Source organism: Vespula vulgaris, chromosome 5 (assembly GCF_905475345.1).
Source record: "Vespula vulgaris chromosome 5, iyVesVulg1.1, whole genome shotgun sequence".
Classification (NCBI taxonomy): domain Eukaryota; kingdom Metazoa; phylum Arthropoda; class Insecta; order Hymenoptera; family Vespidae; genus Vespula; species Vespula vulgaris.
The window spans coordinates 2,433,441-2,448,695 of NC_066590.1; the positions used below are offsets into that span (position 1 = coordinate 2,433,441).

A 15,255-nucleotide genomic window follows, 5' to 3' on the forward strand; every position below is an offset into this window, starting at 1 on the left:
AATAAAATTGTACATACCTATGTATATTCTATAAAGAGAGAGAGAGAGAGAGAGGGATATGATACGTTACTTTAAAAGCACGACATTTTGTACTATAAGTCGAAATTTTATGCGTACGTTACAATACGAAATAAAAGGAGACATATTTTATAAAAGATTATATTTGCTAAAAAGGCTTCGATAACTAAATACAAATATTTACGAGAGAAAGGCACGACCCATAATAAATATCAAAGAGAAAAATCACTTGCTACCGTTCAATTGACATTTTTCCTTAGAGTTGTCCATTAAAAGAAAGAAAATATATTAAAAATTATAATATTATTTATATCATTTCATTTATATAAAGAGAGAAAGACAAAATATCCCGTCTCTCATTATTATTTATTATAACAAAAATATAATATATTATATACATGGTAAACATTTCTCACAAAAGTATTACAGTGAAGATAAAAACATATACAAATGAATATATTTAAAAAAATATTAATATTTTCTCCTTTTATATATAATTAATATATTGGACAATCTCCATATCTTCGATATATTCGACTATCGCGAATTGTGCTATTTTAAAATACACGATATCTTACTTTTATCGTGTTATTAATTATTGTCAAAATTAGTCGAAGGTATTCATCGATGAACAACTCTTAAATACGTTGATGAACAATCTAATTTCAATAAATTGAGCGTACGAACCTGCACTTCGATTATTATGATCCCCGTGTTTTATATATGTACACACACATATATATAATTATAATATACGTATATATATAATTATATTTTATGTATATGTATATATAATTTTACATAGGAGAAAAAGAGGAAGAATATAATTATATCTTATCGAGATACGAAAGTATAGTTATGTATTTCGATAGACTGTAACCATAATTTTTCCTCCTTATTATAAGTACATGCATTTTTATATAACGCACGATTACAATGAATTAAATTATTCATTTGGAGATCAACGTATGTACGATTTATACAAATTTATATTTTGCGAAGAAGGCAAGCTTTGAAATATAAGAGACCAAAAAAGTGACGAAAGATTTTCAACGATATTCTTTAAAAAAATTTGTTACCATCCAAATATATATCCATATGTATTATTCTTATCATCTTTTTTTGTTTTCTTTTTTTTAACAATTTCCTTAAAATTTCTTTAAAATTTTAGACAACAGTATAGTTATATATATGTATGTGTGTGTGTCTATATATATATATATATATATATATATATATATATATATATAACATTCAACAATTTTTACTAATAACTGACATCTTTTATATATCTTTTCTTAGATATATCGACACGAACGCAAATATATCGCACTATTCTATCGAATTTATACAAAAAAGTGAAATCTCTCTACTTCTATCATTGAAGATCTTTCACTTTGATCGATAGATGATCGACGAAACGATCGCTGCAAGTTTTTCAAGGATTATCATCCTTTCAAATAGAGATCTGCTTTCGATCGAACGCTTAATCAGAGTTCTTCAATTGATTCTTGAATCAACAATAGTTGAAACAACATTACATTTCTTCACTTTTCTTCTTCTTCTTTCTTTTCCTTCATTATTCTTCTTCTTCTTCGTTCTTCTACTTCTTCATTATTTCACGAGTTTATATCAACTCAACTTTTTAATCTGTCACATTTACCGGCGAGCAAATAATTTTTCGCAAATTATCACGTATCTTGTCGTAAGTTGCGAAACTGATGCCTACTGCTATTGGACCTTTGACCCAATTCATACTCAGTCCTTTGAAGAAAGCCATCAGTCCTTCCTCTCTAAAAAAAAAAAAATAAATAAACACGAGTGTTGAATATTTTACGAGACGATTAAAAAATTTCCTAAAGATTCTCTGATGGTCTCTGATAAAGAATATAAATCGTAATAAATTTTATTACGATTGATCATTTTAATATAAAAGAGTGTAATTGAAAATGTTGATCAAACAAATAAGAAACATATTTATCAACTTTTACATTCAAAATCTAAATAATCCAAACTATAAATATTTTAAACATTATTAAGTTTTCTCCTGAGAAACTAATAATTCTTATTTTTACCACTTTTCCCAAACCCATCAGATAATCAATAAATAAGAAATATATTTCAATATCTTACGTGTAAATTTTAACTATTGTCAAGGTAACACTTTGATAATGTTGACTCTTGATCGCTGAAGTTTGCATTCTTCTCCTAACGATATCCAAAGGGTAACTACTCGTTTGTCCTACTACTCCAGCTACAGCACCACAAAGGAGTGCCAAAGCAGTAGTCATTCCAGGAATACTTGTTGTGTACTGGGAATATTCTATTCATCGACAGATGATCGTTTTTATAATAATCATGATAAAAAAATAGATAAAAAGAGGGATGATTGAAAATGATTTATTACGAATATTATTTTTTATGCGAACAAAATTTTCTTTCATGACAACGACGACGACGACGACAATGACGACGACGATGATAATAATAATAATGATGATGATGATGATGATGATGATGATGATGATGATGATGATGATTAGAATTAGGATTGTAATTTAAGAGAAAAAATAAACATTTACCTGCCGCCAGGTGCTTCAGAGTATCATAAGTGAAGAAACTCATGCCAGCATAAGGTATAACGCCTAAGATCGTTGGTGTAAAGCCACGATAAAAGGATATGATACCTTCCTCTCGATAAATCCTTTGAAACATTTGCCTCAATGTTTTGTATTCGCTCTTCAACGTCACTGCCATTCGAGCACGCACGAGATCAAGGGGATAAGTTAAACCTTGTGACGTAACGCCGGCTAAAGAACCAGCCAATAATCTCTTTACTGGTGGAGTCCTGAAACCAAATTGATCTATTTAATGGATCAATGTTATTAACATAGATTAACTATTTATTTAATGATCTAACGATTATAAATTACGTTTATGTTACGTATGTTTATTTTCAATGAAATTATTCGTTTGAACCTTTATCGTGAAAATGATCGATCGGACGATTATAATTTATTTAATTTCATTGATCTATTTAGAAATTCTGATTAGAAAAAGAAATGTATATATATGTATATATCGTATTTATAATAAATTCACATGGTATAAATTATTAATGAAATTTATCGTGAAAATAATTAATCGGGCTTCGATCTATTCCAATTTAATTTGATTTACTAATAAAATTACTATATAAATTAAATTTTGATTAGAGAAGACAAAAATATATATATATATATTTTTTTTTCTCTTATATATGTATATATATGTATCGTGTTTATATTAAATCATGCGATAATAAATAATTTATTAATCCTAATAAATATGATTAATCGCACTTCGATATATTCCAATTTATTTGATTTCAATAATAAAATTAGAAATTTTGATCAGAGAAGAAAAATGTACACGTATATATGTAGTATTTATATTAAATTTATACGATAATAAATTATTTATTTATCCTAATAAATATGATTAATCGGATCTCGATCGATACTAATTTATTTGATTTCACCTTACGTTTCTGGACTTTCGACTCGTAGAATCCTCTTCCATTGTTCATGAGCTGTAAATTGTATGGCAGCATATGGAACGATTCTAACCATCGTCGCACTGTTACCTCGCCATAAACTCAATAATCCTTCGTTTTGAAATGATTTTATAAGGAATACGAGAGCAGCTCTTGCTGTATAAGGTTGTTTCGATATTTGAAAATTGATCTTTGTACGATCTAATGGTGCTATCGCTGTCTTTGCTAAACCTCCTGCTGTTGCACCAGCCAATAAACTGGTCCATACCCTCTGCACATTCGAAATGTTCTCTTTGCATTCTTCTTCTTTCTAATAACGAAGAAATTATATGTTATATACTATATATATATATATATATATTTTTTATCAATTGTATATATATAATAATTATAATAATATTTTGAAAATAATATATAATGTAAAAATTAATATTTTTAATATATATGTTATAGATTATATTATATTATATTATATTAAATGTATGTATATATATATATATATATATATGTATATATATAAATATTTCTTTTCTCAATATATCGTACACTTAGCATCGTATAATAATTTTTATAATAAAGAATTAACATTCCGAAGAAACTTCGATCTTGATTTTGTCTACTACTTTAACAAAATTAATATTAGAATGAAATTACTTTCAAATAAATCTATTCCGTTAAGTAAATAAATAAATAAATAAATAAATAAATAAATAAATAATGTCCCATATGTTATATCATTTGTAGATCAATAAATTTTATAGAAAAAATATAATAATATCTGATACAATAATATTTTATAATTTAATTGATAATATCTAATAATTAATGATTTAATTTGACAATAATAATTTAGATAATAATATTTTATTATTTTGTAAAATTATATTAAATGTGAATAATATTTCGCGTTACGTTTTATAATTGAATAAATATAAAGATTGAATATAATCTTACCGTGGTATGATCCAGGTCATCATCGGATCTTGACGAGATTGCGGTTGTCATCGATATGGTGCTCGTTGATTTGATGCTACCATGAATCCTCTCTAAAACTACTTGACTACTTTCGACGGGATTTCCTCCAACGTGTCCCCTCATTCTCCTTTGCCATTCATTTTCGATCTGTTACTTTTTGGCAACAGCAACAGCAACAGCAACGACAGCAACTTTAATAACGACAGCAGTCACACCAGCTTGGAAGAGATCTCCCCGTTTTGTCAATCGCAACGACTACGAAATAATAATTTCTATTACGATCGTGTGCATGTGTAAAAAGGAATAAACAAAAAAAAAAAAAGGAAAAAAAGGAAAAGAAAAACTTAAAAAAAAGAGAAAATACAACAGATCTTCTTCGATGCTAATGAGATACTAACTAACTAACTAACGAGCTTACATTAAAAGTGCTTTCTCAATTTATATTTTTCCTTTTTCTTTTTCTAATTATGTATCTATAAAAGAAGAAAAAAAAAGATATGTTAAAAGATAATTGTTAATGCGTTTATTTTCTATCTTCTCTTTATTTTTCTCTTTCTATTTCCATTTTTTTTTTTTTATTGCACAGTACGTGTTCATTAATGTATCTTTTGTGATATGTCAAGAAAAAAAAAAAAAAGAGAGAGAGAGAGAGAGAAAAGAAAAAGATAAAAAAGGAAGTAATTATCGTTTTACAACACATTTCTTTCCTACTGTATAACACATTTATGTATAGATGTATAATAGGTGTATAAGATAAAGTATGATAAATGCTTATCTCGTGGAAACACATGGAAGGATTCAAGTTCATTTCAAAATCAACTTCGATTTTTTTTTTCTTTCTTTTTTTTTCAAATAGGGATTCCTATATATATATATATATATTTTTTTTAATGCTGACATATACTACGTCAGAAAAATAGGACAAGAAAAAAGATCGTAACGCGTCTGAAATAAAGATATCTTTTTGTTCATTTTCAATTTTTAAAGATTTATATAACTAAAAATATTTATATATTCCAATAATAAAGAAAGAAGTTAATAATTACTTCAAAAGAAATATATACATACATGTATATGTATATTAATAAAATATTTATGTCCTAATACTCGGACTTCGTTTTCTATGAGAAAGAGAGAGAGAGAGAGAGAGAGAAAAGAAAAATAAGCTGTACAACGAATGCGTAGAACTAGAAAGTTGATTAGATAGATAATCACGGGTTATGAGATCCTAAAGGTCCAAAAAGAGACCATCATTTTTCTAATAACATAATATAATCAATATTTATAGATGATATAACGTAATAATCATAAAACCGTAGATAACCGTATTATTTTTCTTCGTGTAAAAACAAAAAAAAAAAAAGAGAAAAAAAAGACAAATAATCTGCGCGATTGTGATTGCGAAATGCATTAAATATTAGAATTAACCCATATGATCCCACCGTAGTCCTTCGTTTACACATATTTATCTAAACTGCGTACGATAAATTTTGCAAAACAGAGAGAAAAATATAGATTCATTGAGTTCAACTTATCTTATTTTATTAGTATATTGCAAACAAATTTCTTAGAAATAAGAAATAAAATTCTGTGAAATTATCTGAATTGAGGAAATTAAAAAGGAAAAATATCGTCGGTGAGAGTCATTACGTTTATAGAGATCATATTTATATACTATTTATCATCGCAACAATGTCACGGTAGTAATGAATTTAATTGAGACAATACTTCTACTAATTACAAGATAAAAACAACACGTTCGTATAAAAGAATAGAATAGAATTTGTCGAAATGAAATTAGAGAAGAACTATCGCGTTGTTAGCCATTTTTCTATCGGATTTTTTCCACGAATTACTCGTCACAATAATTAATTTTATGACAAAATATAAATAAGCTACTCTTCGAAATAATTAATTTTTTGTATTAAATTTATTACTGTATTTACTATTTATTATTAACAGTAGTAATTAATATTACTATTAATTACTGAATTAAAAAAAAAAAAAAAGAAATATTAAAGAGAAAATTTTAAATTAGAGATACAGCATCTATCTGCAGATTCTCATATTTAAATGTGTGTATAGATGCATACATACACATACGCACAGAGAGACATACATATATACAGATATTATGTATGCATTGAGAATGCAAATGAGTACACGAAGGCCATCTTGTTAATTTGTTTTCTACAACAACGCGAACCGTTGCTGCCAGATTCGTTCTGCACGAGTGAAGAAAATAATGAAGCAGTATCGATTTAATTATCACTTATTCTAACGATATATATATATATATATATATATATATATATATATATATATATGTATTTATCTTTTTTTTCTAATCGATAATAGTCAATAATAATCGATCGTTCGACACTAAATATTTATATTTATCTTTGACCAAAATAAATCTTTATTTTAAATTTCCAACTCTCTCTCTCTCTCTCTCTCTCTCTGTCTCTCTTTAAGCTATAAGTAAAATATATAAATTATATATAATGTATAAAGAATATTTTTCTCGTATCACATGTATGATCTTATTAAGATCACGTGCACGAATAAGATGTATATATATATATGTTGTATATATATATATATATATATGTACATAAATGCGTCACGATCAAACGGACGATTATAAAGTTTGTGTTAGTCAAAATCTAACGTCCATCTAGTTTATATATATTATTTATATTATGATAATACAATACATTCTGTAATTTTTATCTATTTTATCGATACACTAATTTTCATATTTTTATCGACCGATAAACTTAAACAATACACACCAAAACTATTTGCAATATCGATAAGATTAAATGAATTACTAAAACGATAAAGAAAGAATTTCGAGATATTTTTATTCATTCGTTGAACGTCCATTAAAAAAATTTATATATATATATATATATATATATATATATATATATATTTATACACTATGTTAAACGATATCGATTGTTTCTTTTTTTTTCATGATTAAGACGAATCGGTCGTCCATTCGAAAGTAACGTTCATTGGAAATAACAAACATGATACGTGTGTCCTTGCAATCGGTTTATGTAATATATACTTCGATGATGATATCGAACAACAATTGTATCGTAAAGATCAAATAAATCCTTATTTTTCATGAATGGATTATTAAAATTCAATTTTAATTATTAATTAATTAATTAATTTTCTCGTCCATTCTGACCTTCTTTTTTTATACAACGTAAAAATATACACATACGATTGAAAAATATAAGTCGATCGATTATAACGAAAGTGACTCGAGGATTAAGCGAAAGATTAAAAAAAAAGGAAAATAAATAAATAAATAAATAAATAACAAACAAAATCAAGCGAGAATGAAATATTTTGGATCTTTCTCAATTTTTTACTTAGATCAGCAAACAATTAGATTATTGCTTAGAATTGAGCAATGAACTAAATTTTCTTTTTCCTTGTTTTTTTTTTTTTAATATTTTTACTTACACATTTACACAATTATCTAATCATATATAATAATTTATGTCAATATCCTAAAGCTAGTAAAAATGTGTACATGCAATTTCTATTCATTTTCATTTTCACTGTATTATATATTTTATATAATTTTATTTTCTTCGATTAATTTAATATCCATATATATATATATATATATATATATATATATTACATATATATATTTTTAATTCTTTTTATATAACATATAATTTCTTTTTCGACCTTTAAAATCGATATTCGTCAAAAATCAAAAAAATTATAAATAACTCGTGATTTCATTTTTTCTGAATATATTTCAAGTCAATTAATTCGATCGATTATTATGTAAAGTATATGCACATAAATACATAAATACATACATACAGACATACGTATATTCACATTTAAAAATCTCCACACATTTTTTAATATTTGATCTACATTCAGAGACAATTTTTGTTTTTTTCTTATCTAAATCGAGATAGTAAAGATTATTGAAAAAGAAAATGATCGATGAAGATCGATCTCTAATAAATCATCTTACCTCACGTACGATCTTAATCACACGCACATACACATATATAGGCTCGCGCATACACACACACATACACACACACACATTACGCATACGATCGATCGTCTTACGTCGAAGAGCAATTACGTAAAAGAGAGTTTCAAGCGAAACTTCGTTAAATTGGATAAACAACTTGCTCCTTACGTTTAATTTACGCACAAAAAAAACACACACACACATGCGTGAATTAATGATTTTCAAAAAGAATGATCGGTGTAATGATACACACACACACACACAATGTATGTAGTTAAAAGAACGTGACCAATAATACATATATATATATATATACATATATATATATTCGTATATACGTACGTATATATATGTATGTGTGTGTGTGTGTGTGTGTGTATATATATATACATATATATATTCGTATATACGTACGTATATAATGTGTGTGTGTGTGTGTGTGTATAAGCACGTGTGTTGATCTCCTTCTGGAATAATAGGCGGAGTGAACTTTGTGCATGCACACACCTAAAAATATATGTGCATGTGTACGTGTATGTAGTTCCGTATATCATGAGGTCTTGCGTGCATCCGAACGCAGGATGAAAATAAATCAACTCCTTTGTACGAATTTACCTATGCTTCTATATTTCGATTATATTTTCTTTTACGTTTGTTTGTTTCTTACTTTTCAAATGTTTCATTTGGATAACTATCTTTATCTCGTTAAATAGTTTCATTGAAAATTTTTCTTTATTTTTCTTTAGTCGATAAAGAAAGAAAGAAAGAAAGAGAAAGAGAGATAGATAGACAAATAGAGAGATAGACAATGAGAGAGACAGAGAGAGAGAGAGAGAGAGAGAGAGAGAGAGAGAGAGAGAGAGAGAGAGAGAGAGAGAGATAAATGGATCAAACGAGACACGAGATTTAACCTCTTTTCGAACTTTTAAATATTCTATTTCTTTCTTTCTTTCTCTCTTTCTTTCTATTTCAATCAATCTCTTTAACTCTCTCTCTCTCTCTCTCTCTCTCTCTTCATCATCGTACTCGTACCTCTTTCGAACGTGTTAGAATTCTTTTTATAAAATTCTTCAAGGGATTCGAATGATCTCCTCCTTCGGGAACAAAGAACTATTCCCAAAAGGTTTCATTTCAATGTAGACCTCGATTACGACACTTTCAATAACATAATCATCCTTACGAACAATGTCACAGTTATAATAGACGTTTTCATCTTGTTCCTTCTTTCTACTTTTCTTCTCGCTCTTGAAATACAATTCGTTCACAATAACTCTTTCTTAATGCATTGTCACTAACCAACAACAGAACCGAGAAACCGACGAATAAACGAGATACATCGAAGCTTGTTTTCCTTCCACGACTGTTCCACGACTGTTCTTTTCGTTTATCAACCAACCATCACGCGTACTCCTCGGTTTTTTATATCATAACTTTAATTGCGTGATCGTAATTTAAAAGAACGAGCAAGACAGAGATAGATGGACAGAGAGACAGAGAGAGACGGAGAGAGAAAGACAGAAAGAGAATGAGAAAGAGTGAGAGATGAAGAGAAAGAGAGAGAAAGAGATAGATGGTTCGTAGGATTCGACTTACGTGCGTGCGTGCTTATCGGACAACGAGAAATGTGCTTCTATCGTGCTTGCATGACCTTCGCTACTGCATTAACCTTACATGCTCGTGATAGATGACGCTGGTTTCATCGCACGTCAAAGGGTTCCATCTCTGTTTATTTGGTACAACAACATTTTTTATTATTTGCCTTATCGAATAAATATATTTCTATGATGGTAATTTACCAACGATCAACTACGCAGTCGGTAAGTTGAGTCGATAAAAAAGAAATTTCGTTTCTGTTTTCTTTTTTTTTTTGGAATACATATTTATCGACAACGATAGCAAAGAAGTATCATCCTAACTCGATTTTTTTTTTTTTTTATTAAGGAATAAAAAAGAAGTAACGTAGCTTTCTTTTTTTACCGACCGAACAGATAATAAGCATTGATAGTGGAGCTCTGTTTTATCGTTCAAGCTGATAATCGCCGATTATTATTTATCATCGTTTACAACTATCTCACGATTTTTTATTACTTATAAAGCGCTGTTTTATCGATCGAACAAGATAACAGTGGAGTTTTATCGATCGTGAACAAGGTAATGATGGAACACTGTCTTACCGTAGAAATGGATAGTAATTTTTTATGTTTCTTCTTTTTTTAGTTTCTTTTTTATTTACTTTAATCGACATAAAACGTTTCGTTTCGATCGAGTAATACACACAAAGTAATACACACATACAGTCATATATATACACCTATTATACATACATATATATACATATACATATCATATACATATATATATATATATATATATAACCTGAAGGAGACTAATGCAATTTCGTGCAAGCGATCGAACCATGGCACTACACTGTAGTAAGTACTTGTGTAGTAATAAATTTCGTTAAAACAAGATGGCTTTTTCAACGCTTTCGGAATCGGCGTTTCTTTAAACGAATAATCGATGAGCCCTGCCATTTTCTTCTCTGTTACATCGAAATCCTTTCAACATCGTACTTAGAAGAGTTATCATTAACACGAATTATCTTTTACCAGGAAAATAATGAAACACCTACACGCGTATTTATAAGTGGTCCACCAAATGAGTCCATTGATGTGTCACGAATAATTCCGTCGCCCCTTGAAATTGAGAAATTAGATCACAATACCTGGCTAATGTTAATTACAAGTTAATAACCGACTTCTTCTCGAACGGGAAGTTTCTACGTGATATATTAAATGCAAGATGGCCGAGTGAAAAACTTGTCATTAGAACAAGGACATGGAGTTTCCCTTATAAAAGCTAGTCGTGGTACATTCGACAGCATAGTTCCCGAGGTACTGGATCAACAAAGATCATCTTCTCGTACATCCTACTGTCGTCTCTTCGAAATCTTCAGTGAGAAGAAAGACGAAAAGATACGGTAAGCATATATGTATCTATCGAATTAATGTAAGAAAAAGTAATACTTAAATATTAGTATGTAAATACTTACTATCAAAAAAAAAAATAAGAAAGAAAAAGGAAGGAAAAGAAAGCTTCGAGTAAATTAACCACCTAAGGGACAAATCGAATTTACGTTGAACGAAAAAAGAAAAACAGAAAAAGAATAGCGATCGAATATTGGTATATATATATATATATATATATAGCGTACGAATGCGATAGATTCTAACACGTTTAAAGGATTTATCAGGCCATCGATGTTCGCTTAAATCCATTTCGACGTTTCCCATTAGTCTTTTATACCAAGCGTAAGCGTTAACGAGAAGTAATTTAAAATTGCAATAGTATTCGTCCTACTCTTAGATAGAATCGTTAGATTTACACGAGCGTGTCCAATCGCTATACCAAAGGCAGAGTTAAACGTATCAAAGTCGTTCGAAGAAGGAAAACCACATTCGATTTTAATTCGGTTAATTTAATTGAATTTACAATATATATATATATATATATATATATATATATATATATATATATTTCAACGAAGAATTTTGTTGAAAACGTGAAACGTTGAAAAAGATATAACTTTGATACAATCTTACAATGGAGATGAAAAATATGAATAGATGGTGATAGAACCATCCTTTAACGGATCGCGTAAGATGCAATTTACCACCCTCTTTCCACCCTCTCACCCTTACCCCTTTCTCCATTCGTCCACCTCCACGTAAACCAAAGAAACGGCCCCTGCTTCTTCGTCTCTATGCAACAGAGATGCTGGTCACGTTTCTTATCCGCGGGACACTTAGTAGCACTTACTCTTATCTTAATGACCAGGGACGCGCGTAGCGTTAATGGTCCCTTTAAAATTAGCACGGCCAGGATGGGGAGGGTGTTTCGGGCACTCTCTAAAAAACCGTCGGAAAATATAAACGCCTTTCGTTACTTCTATCTCTGTCCCTTATTCCTTCCTTCTCACAACCCCCTTCTCTATCATCCTTTTTAAAGGAATTTAAACGTGGCAATTAGAAATCTCAAATTTCGTGGTACAATATAATTATTGCTTTTTATAATTTTCTGTGCGTCTTTTTTTTTTCTTCTCCGTCTTTCTCTTTTTCTCTTTTCTTTTTTTTTCTCAATCTTTTTTCTCTTTCACGCGAATTTTGCTTTCACGCAAAGATAATAAAATGGGAGAAAATCGTACATCGACGAACTTTAATAACAATATTGGAATAAATTCAATGTCTCTTTACGGATATGTGAATAGTTATATATTTATAAGTGTAGAAACATTTTTTGTTCTTGTTTATTTTTTTTTTTTTTTTCTTATACGAATATCTAATAGCACGAGAAATAAAAGAAAGAAAAATGTCCGACGTAGATATCGACGAGGATTAACATTTCAAAAGTTACAGCGGATAAACGCGAAAGATCGAGACGAAAAGGTTACGTGGTAGCAGCATAGAGCGTTGAAGCGTCGAAATGGCGGTCGTGCATTTTTAAATCGCGTCTCTTCTCTAACGGATCGTTGAACCAACAAGTCAACCGTGGCCTATTGTTTTCTACTACGTTTATTGACCACTATTGGGTTCTTTCGTCGGCCAATATAAATTCTCTTTTGTTCCTATTGTTGTCTCTATGAAATCGTTTGTGAAAATGTCATCTATAAAATCATTTTAATAATAATAATAATAATAATAACACTAATCTGTTTTTCTACATAAGTTAAAATACATACACACACACACACACACATATATATATATATACAAAAAAGAAAAGAGTAAGCAAATAAATAAATAAAAGATAATCTCTCGATCTTACCATCCGCGAATAAAAATAAATATAATAAATAATAAATACAAATTTTCCCTTTCTTTCTCGAGAGAGAAAGAGAGAAAGAGGAAGAGAGAGAAAGACGATCGATCGGACAGAGTCGGCAGGTCAATAAGACACGAATTAAATTCAAATAATGCGAAAGAATGATATAATAAAGTTTGATCAAATTATTCCTTGCGTCTTTCACAATTAGTCCGCGGCAGTCTGTGTCAACTAGAATCGGTCTACTCCACCCTCCACTCTCATCCCAACCCCATCCTCATCTACCCCTCTTATCGTCCGCCTGCCTGTCCGCCTGCCCGCCCCGCCCCGCCCCTATTCGCCTTCTCCCTCCATTCTATTTCACTCCACTCCGTTCAATTCAACTCAACTCAACTCAACTCACAACCAACACGCACCGTCCGATCTTCGACTTGAAAAGTCGTTAGTCCATTTCGACGTATGCCAATAAATTTACCTAAGTTGTTCCACTTTGTCCCTCTTTCAACGGATTAATTTATCCACTGTTACCTACTCTCGACTTCGAATCTGTTTTATTAAATCGTATTGCCAATGAAATCTCTCGCCGATGAAATAATTTTTCATCGTGAGAAAAAGAGTAGAAAAGAAAGATAAAAAAAAAGGACAGAGAAAAAATAACTGACTCCTCCACGAATTATTTTAAATATTCTAATATTTATTTTTTTATTATTTTTAATATTGTTTTAAGATTGTTTTTTTTTTTTTAATATTTAATATTATTTCAACAATTTTTAAACTCGCCCAGATAGATAGATAGATAGATAGATAGATAGATAGATAGTTAGGTAAGTAGGTAGAAATATATAAGAATTAAACATGTATAACGTAACATACGATTATATAAATATATATGTATGTATATCGATTACAGAAATGGCTGCTTTCTATGCTACGACGATCATTGTCGTTCTATCGTTCTTAACAACGAACGTGTTGGCTCAGACCTTTCAATATAGCCACGGATGGACGAACGGTAAACGCACGCTCACGGATGTTAATTCGCGATTCTCATATTTACCGGCATCGTCCTGGATGAAAAATGTTTTCGATTTGCAATTCGACAATCTTCAATCACCGCCACCTTCATTGTCGCCATCTCTATTGCCAGCTGGGACTGCAACGACGACGATGACGACGACGACACATTGCGACATACAAAGAATGAGATTATTCTTTCAGGGAAATAATAACGAAGCTGTAAGTATTCTCAATTCTTTTTTTCTCTTTCTCTTTCTCTCTTTCTTTCTTTTTTTTTTTTAACGAAATTTAATAAACATAAATGAAATATAAATAAACGTAAATAAAGTAACGACAACGTACGTAATGATACGAATGGGAATGCTATTCGATCACACAAATAAATTGACCGATCTATTCTCTTCCTTTTTGTTCACGTTTGTACAACTAGCTACAAGCTCAAATTAATCTCTAAAGATTACAGAAGCATTTAAAAGATATCAAGTAAATAATAAAACCGATCAAATCATGTAAAAATCATTTTAGTCCTATCTTGTATTTATGCACTTTGCATTAGATCGAGTATACAAGCACAATTTATTTAAATACGACGATTTGATATTATTGACGAATAATATATCTAATAAATAAAATAAATCGTGTAAGTTTCGAAGATTTAATTATAAACAATGCAATGACATTTACGACATACGTTATGACATTTTTCTGACATGTTTCTTTTAGTCTTTGTGTGTCTGTGTGTTTGTTTTACTTTGGTTTTTTTCTTTCTTTTTCTTTATTCTATTTCTTTTCTTTTGAAGCTCTATCTGGTACCTTGCGAGACAAGCGCATCAAGAAAAAATCTCCGTGAACATCAACGCGT

General features: G+C 29.4%; 1 protein-coding gene across 5 annotated transcripts; it reads right to left on the reverse strand.

Annotated features, from left to right (window-relative positions):
• Positions 1-143: 143 nt before the first annotated feature.
• Positions 144-10,222, reverse strand: LOC127064237 (mitochondrial coenzyme A transporter SLC25A42-like). Of its 5 annotated transcripts, none has more exons than XM_050995009.1 (6): positions 10,149-10,222; positions 4,508-4,783; positions 3,544-3,863; positions 2,601-2,866; positions 2,152-2,341; positions 144-1,811 (listed from the first exon to the last, which is right to left on the reverse strand). In XM_050995009.1, the coding sequence occupies exons 2-6, from the start codon at positions 4,649-4,651 to the stop codon at positions 1,664-1,666; spliced, it is 1,068 nt and encodes a 355-aa protein (XP_050850966.1). In that variant the 5' UTR covers positions 4,652-4,783; positions 10,149-10,222; the 3' UTR covers positions 144-1,663. The 5 variants fall into 5 exon arrangements, with proteins under 5 accessions (XP_050850966.1, XP_050850968.1, XP_050850967.1 ...); XM_050995011.1 differs by lacking the exon at positions 10,149-10,222 and adding an exon at positions 9,588-10,131 and having other exon boundaries at positions 3,544-3,824; XM_050995010.1 differs by lacking the exon at positions 10,149-10,222 and adding an exon at positions 9,852-10,128.
• Between the last annotated feature and the right edge of the window lie 5,033 nt (positions 10,223-15,255).

Coding starts and splice junctions, on each gene's coding strand:
- LOC127064237 (XM_050995009.1), bottom strand. CDS start 4,651: ATGAGGGGACACGTTGGAGGAAATCCCGTCGAAAGTAGTCAAGTAGTT. Junction 3,864..4,507: donor ATGACCTGGATCATACCACG/GTAAGATTATAT, acceptor CTTCGTTATTAG/AAAGAAGAAGAATGCAAAGA. Junction 2,342..2,600: donor TCTGAAGCACCTGGCGGCAG/GTAAATGTTTAT, acceptor GTCGATGAATAG/AATATTCCCAGTACACAACA.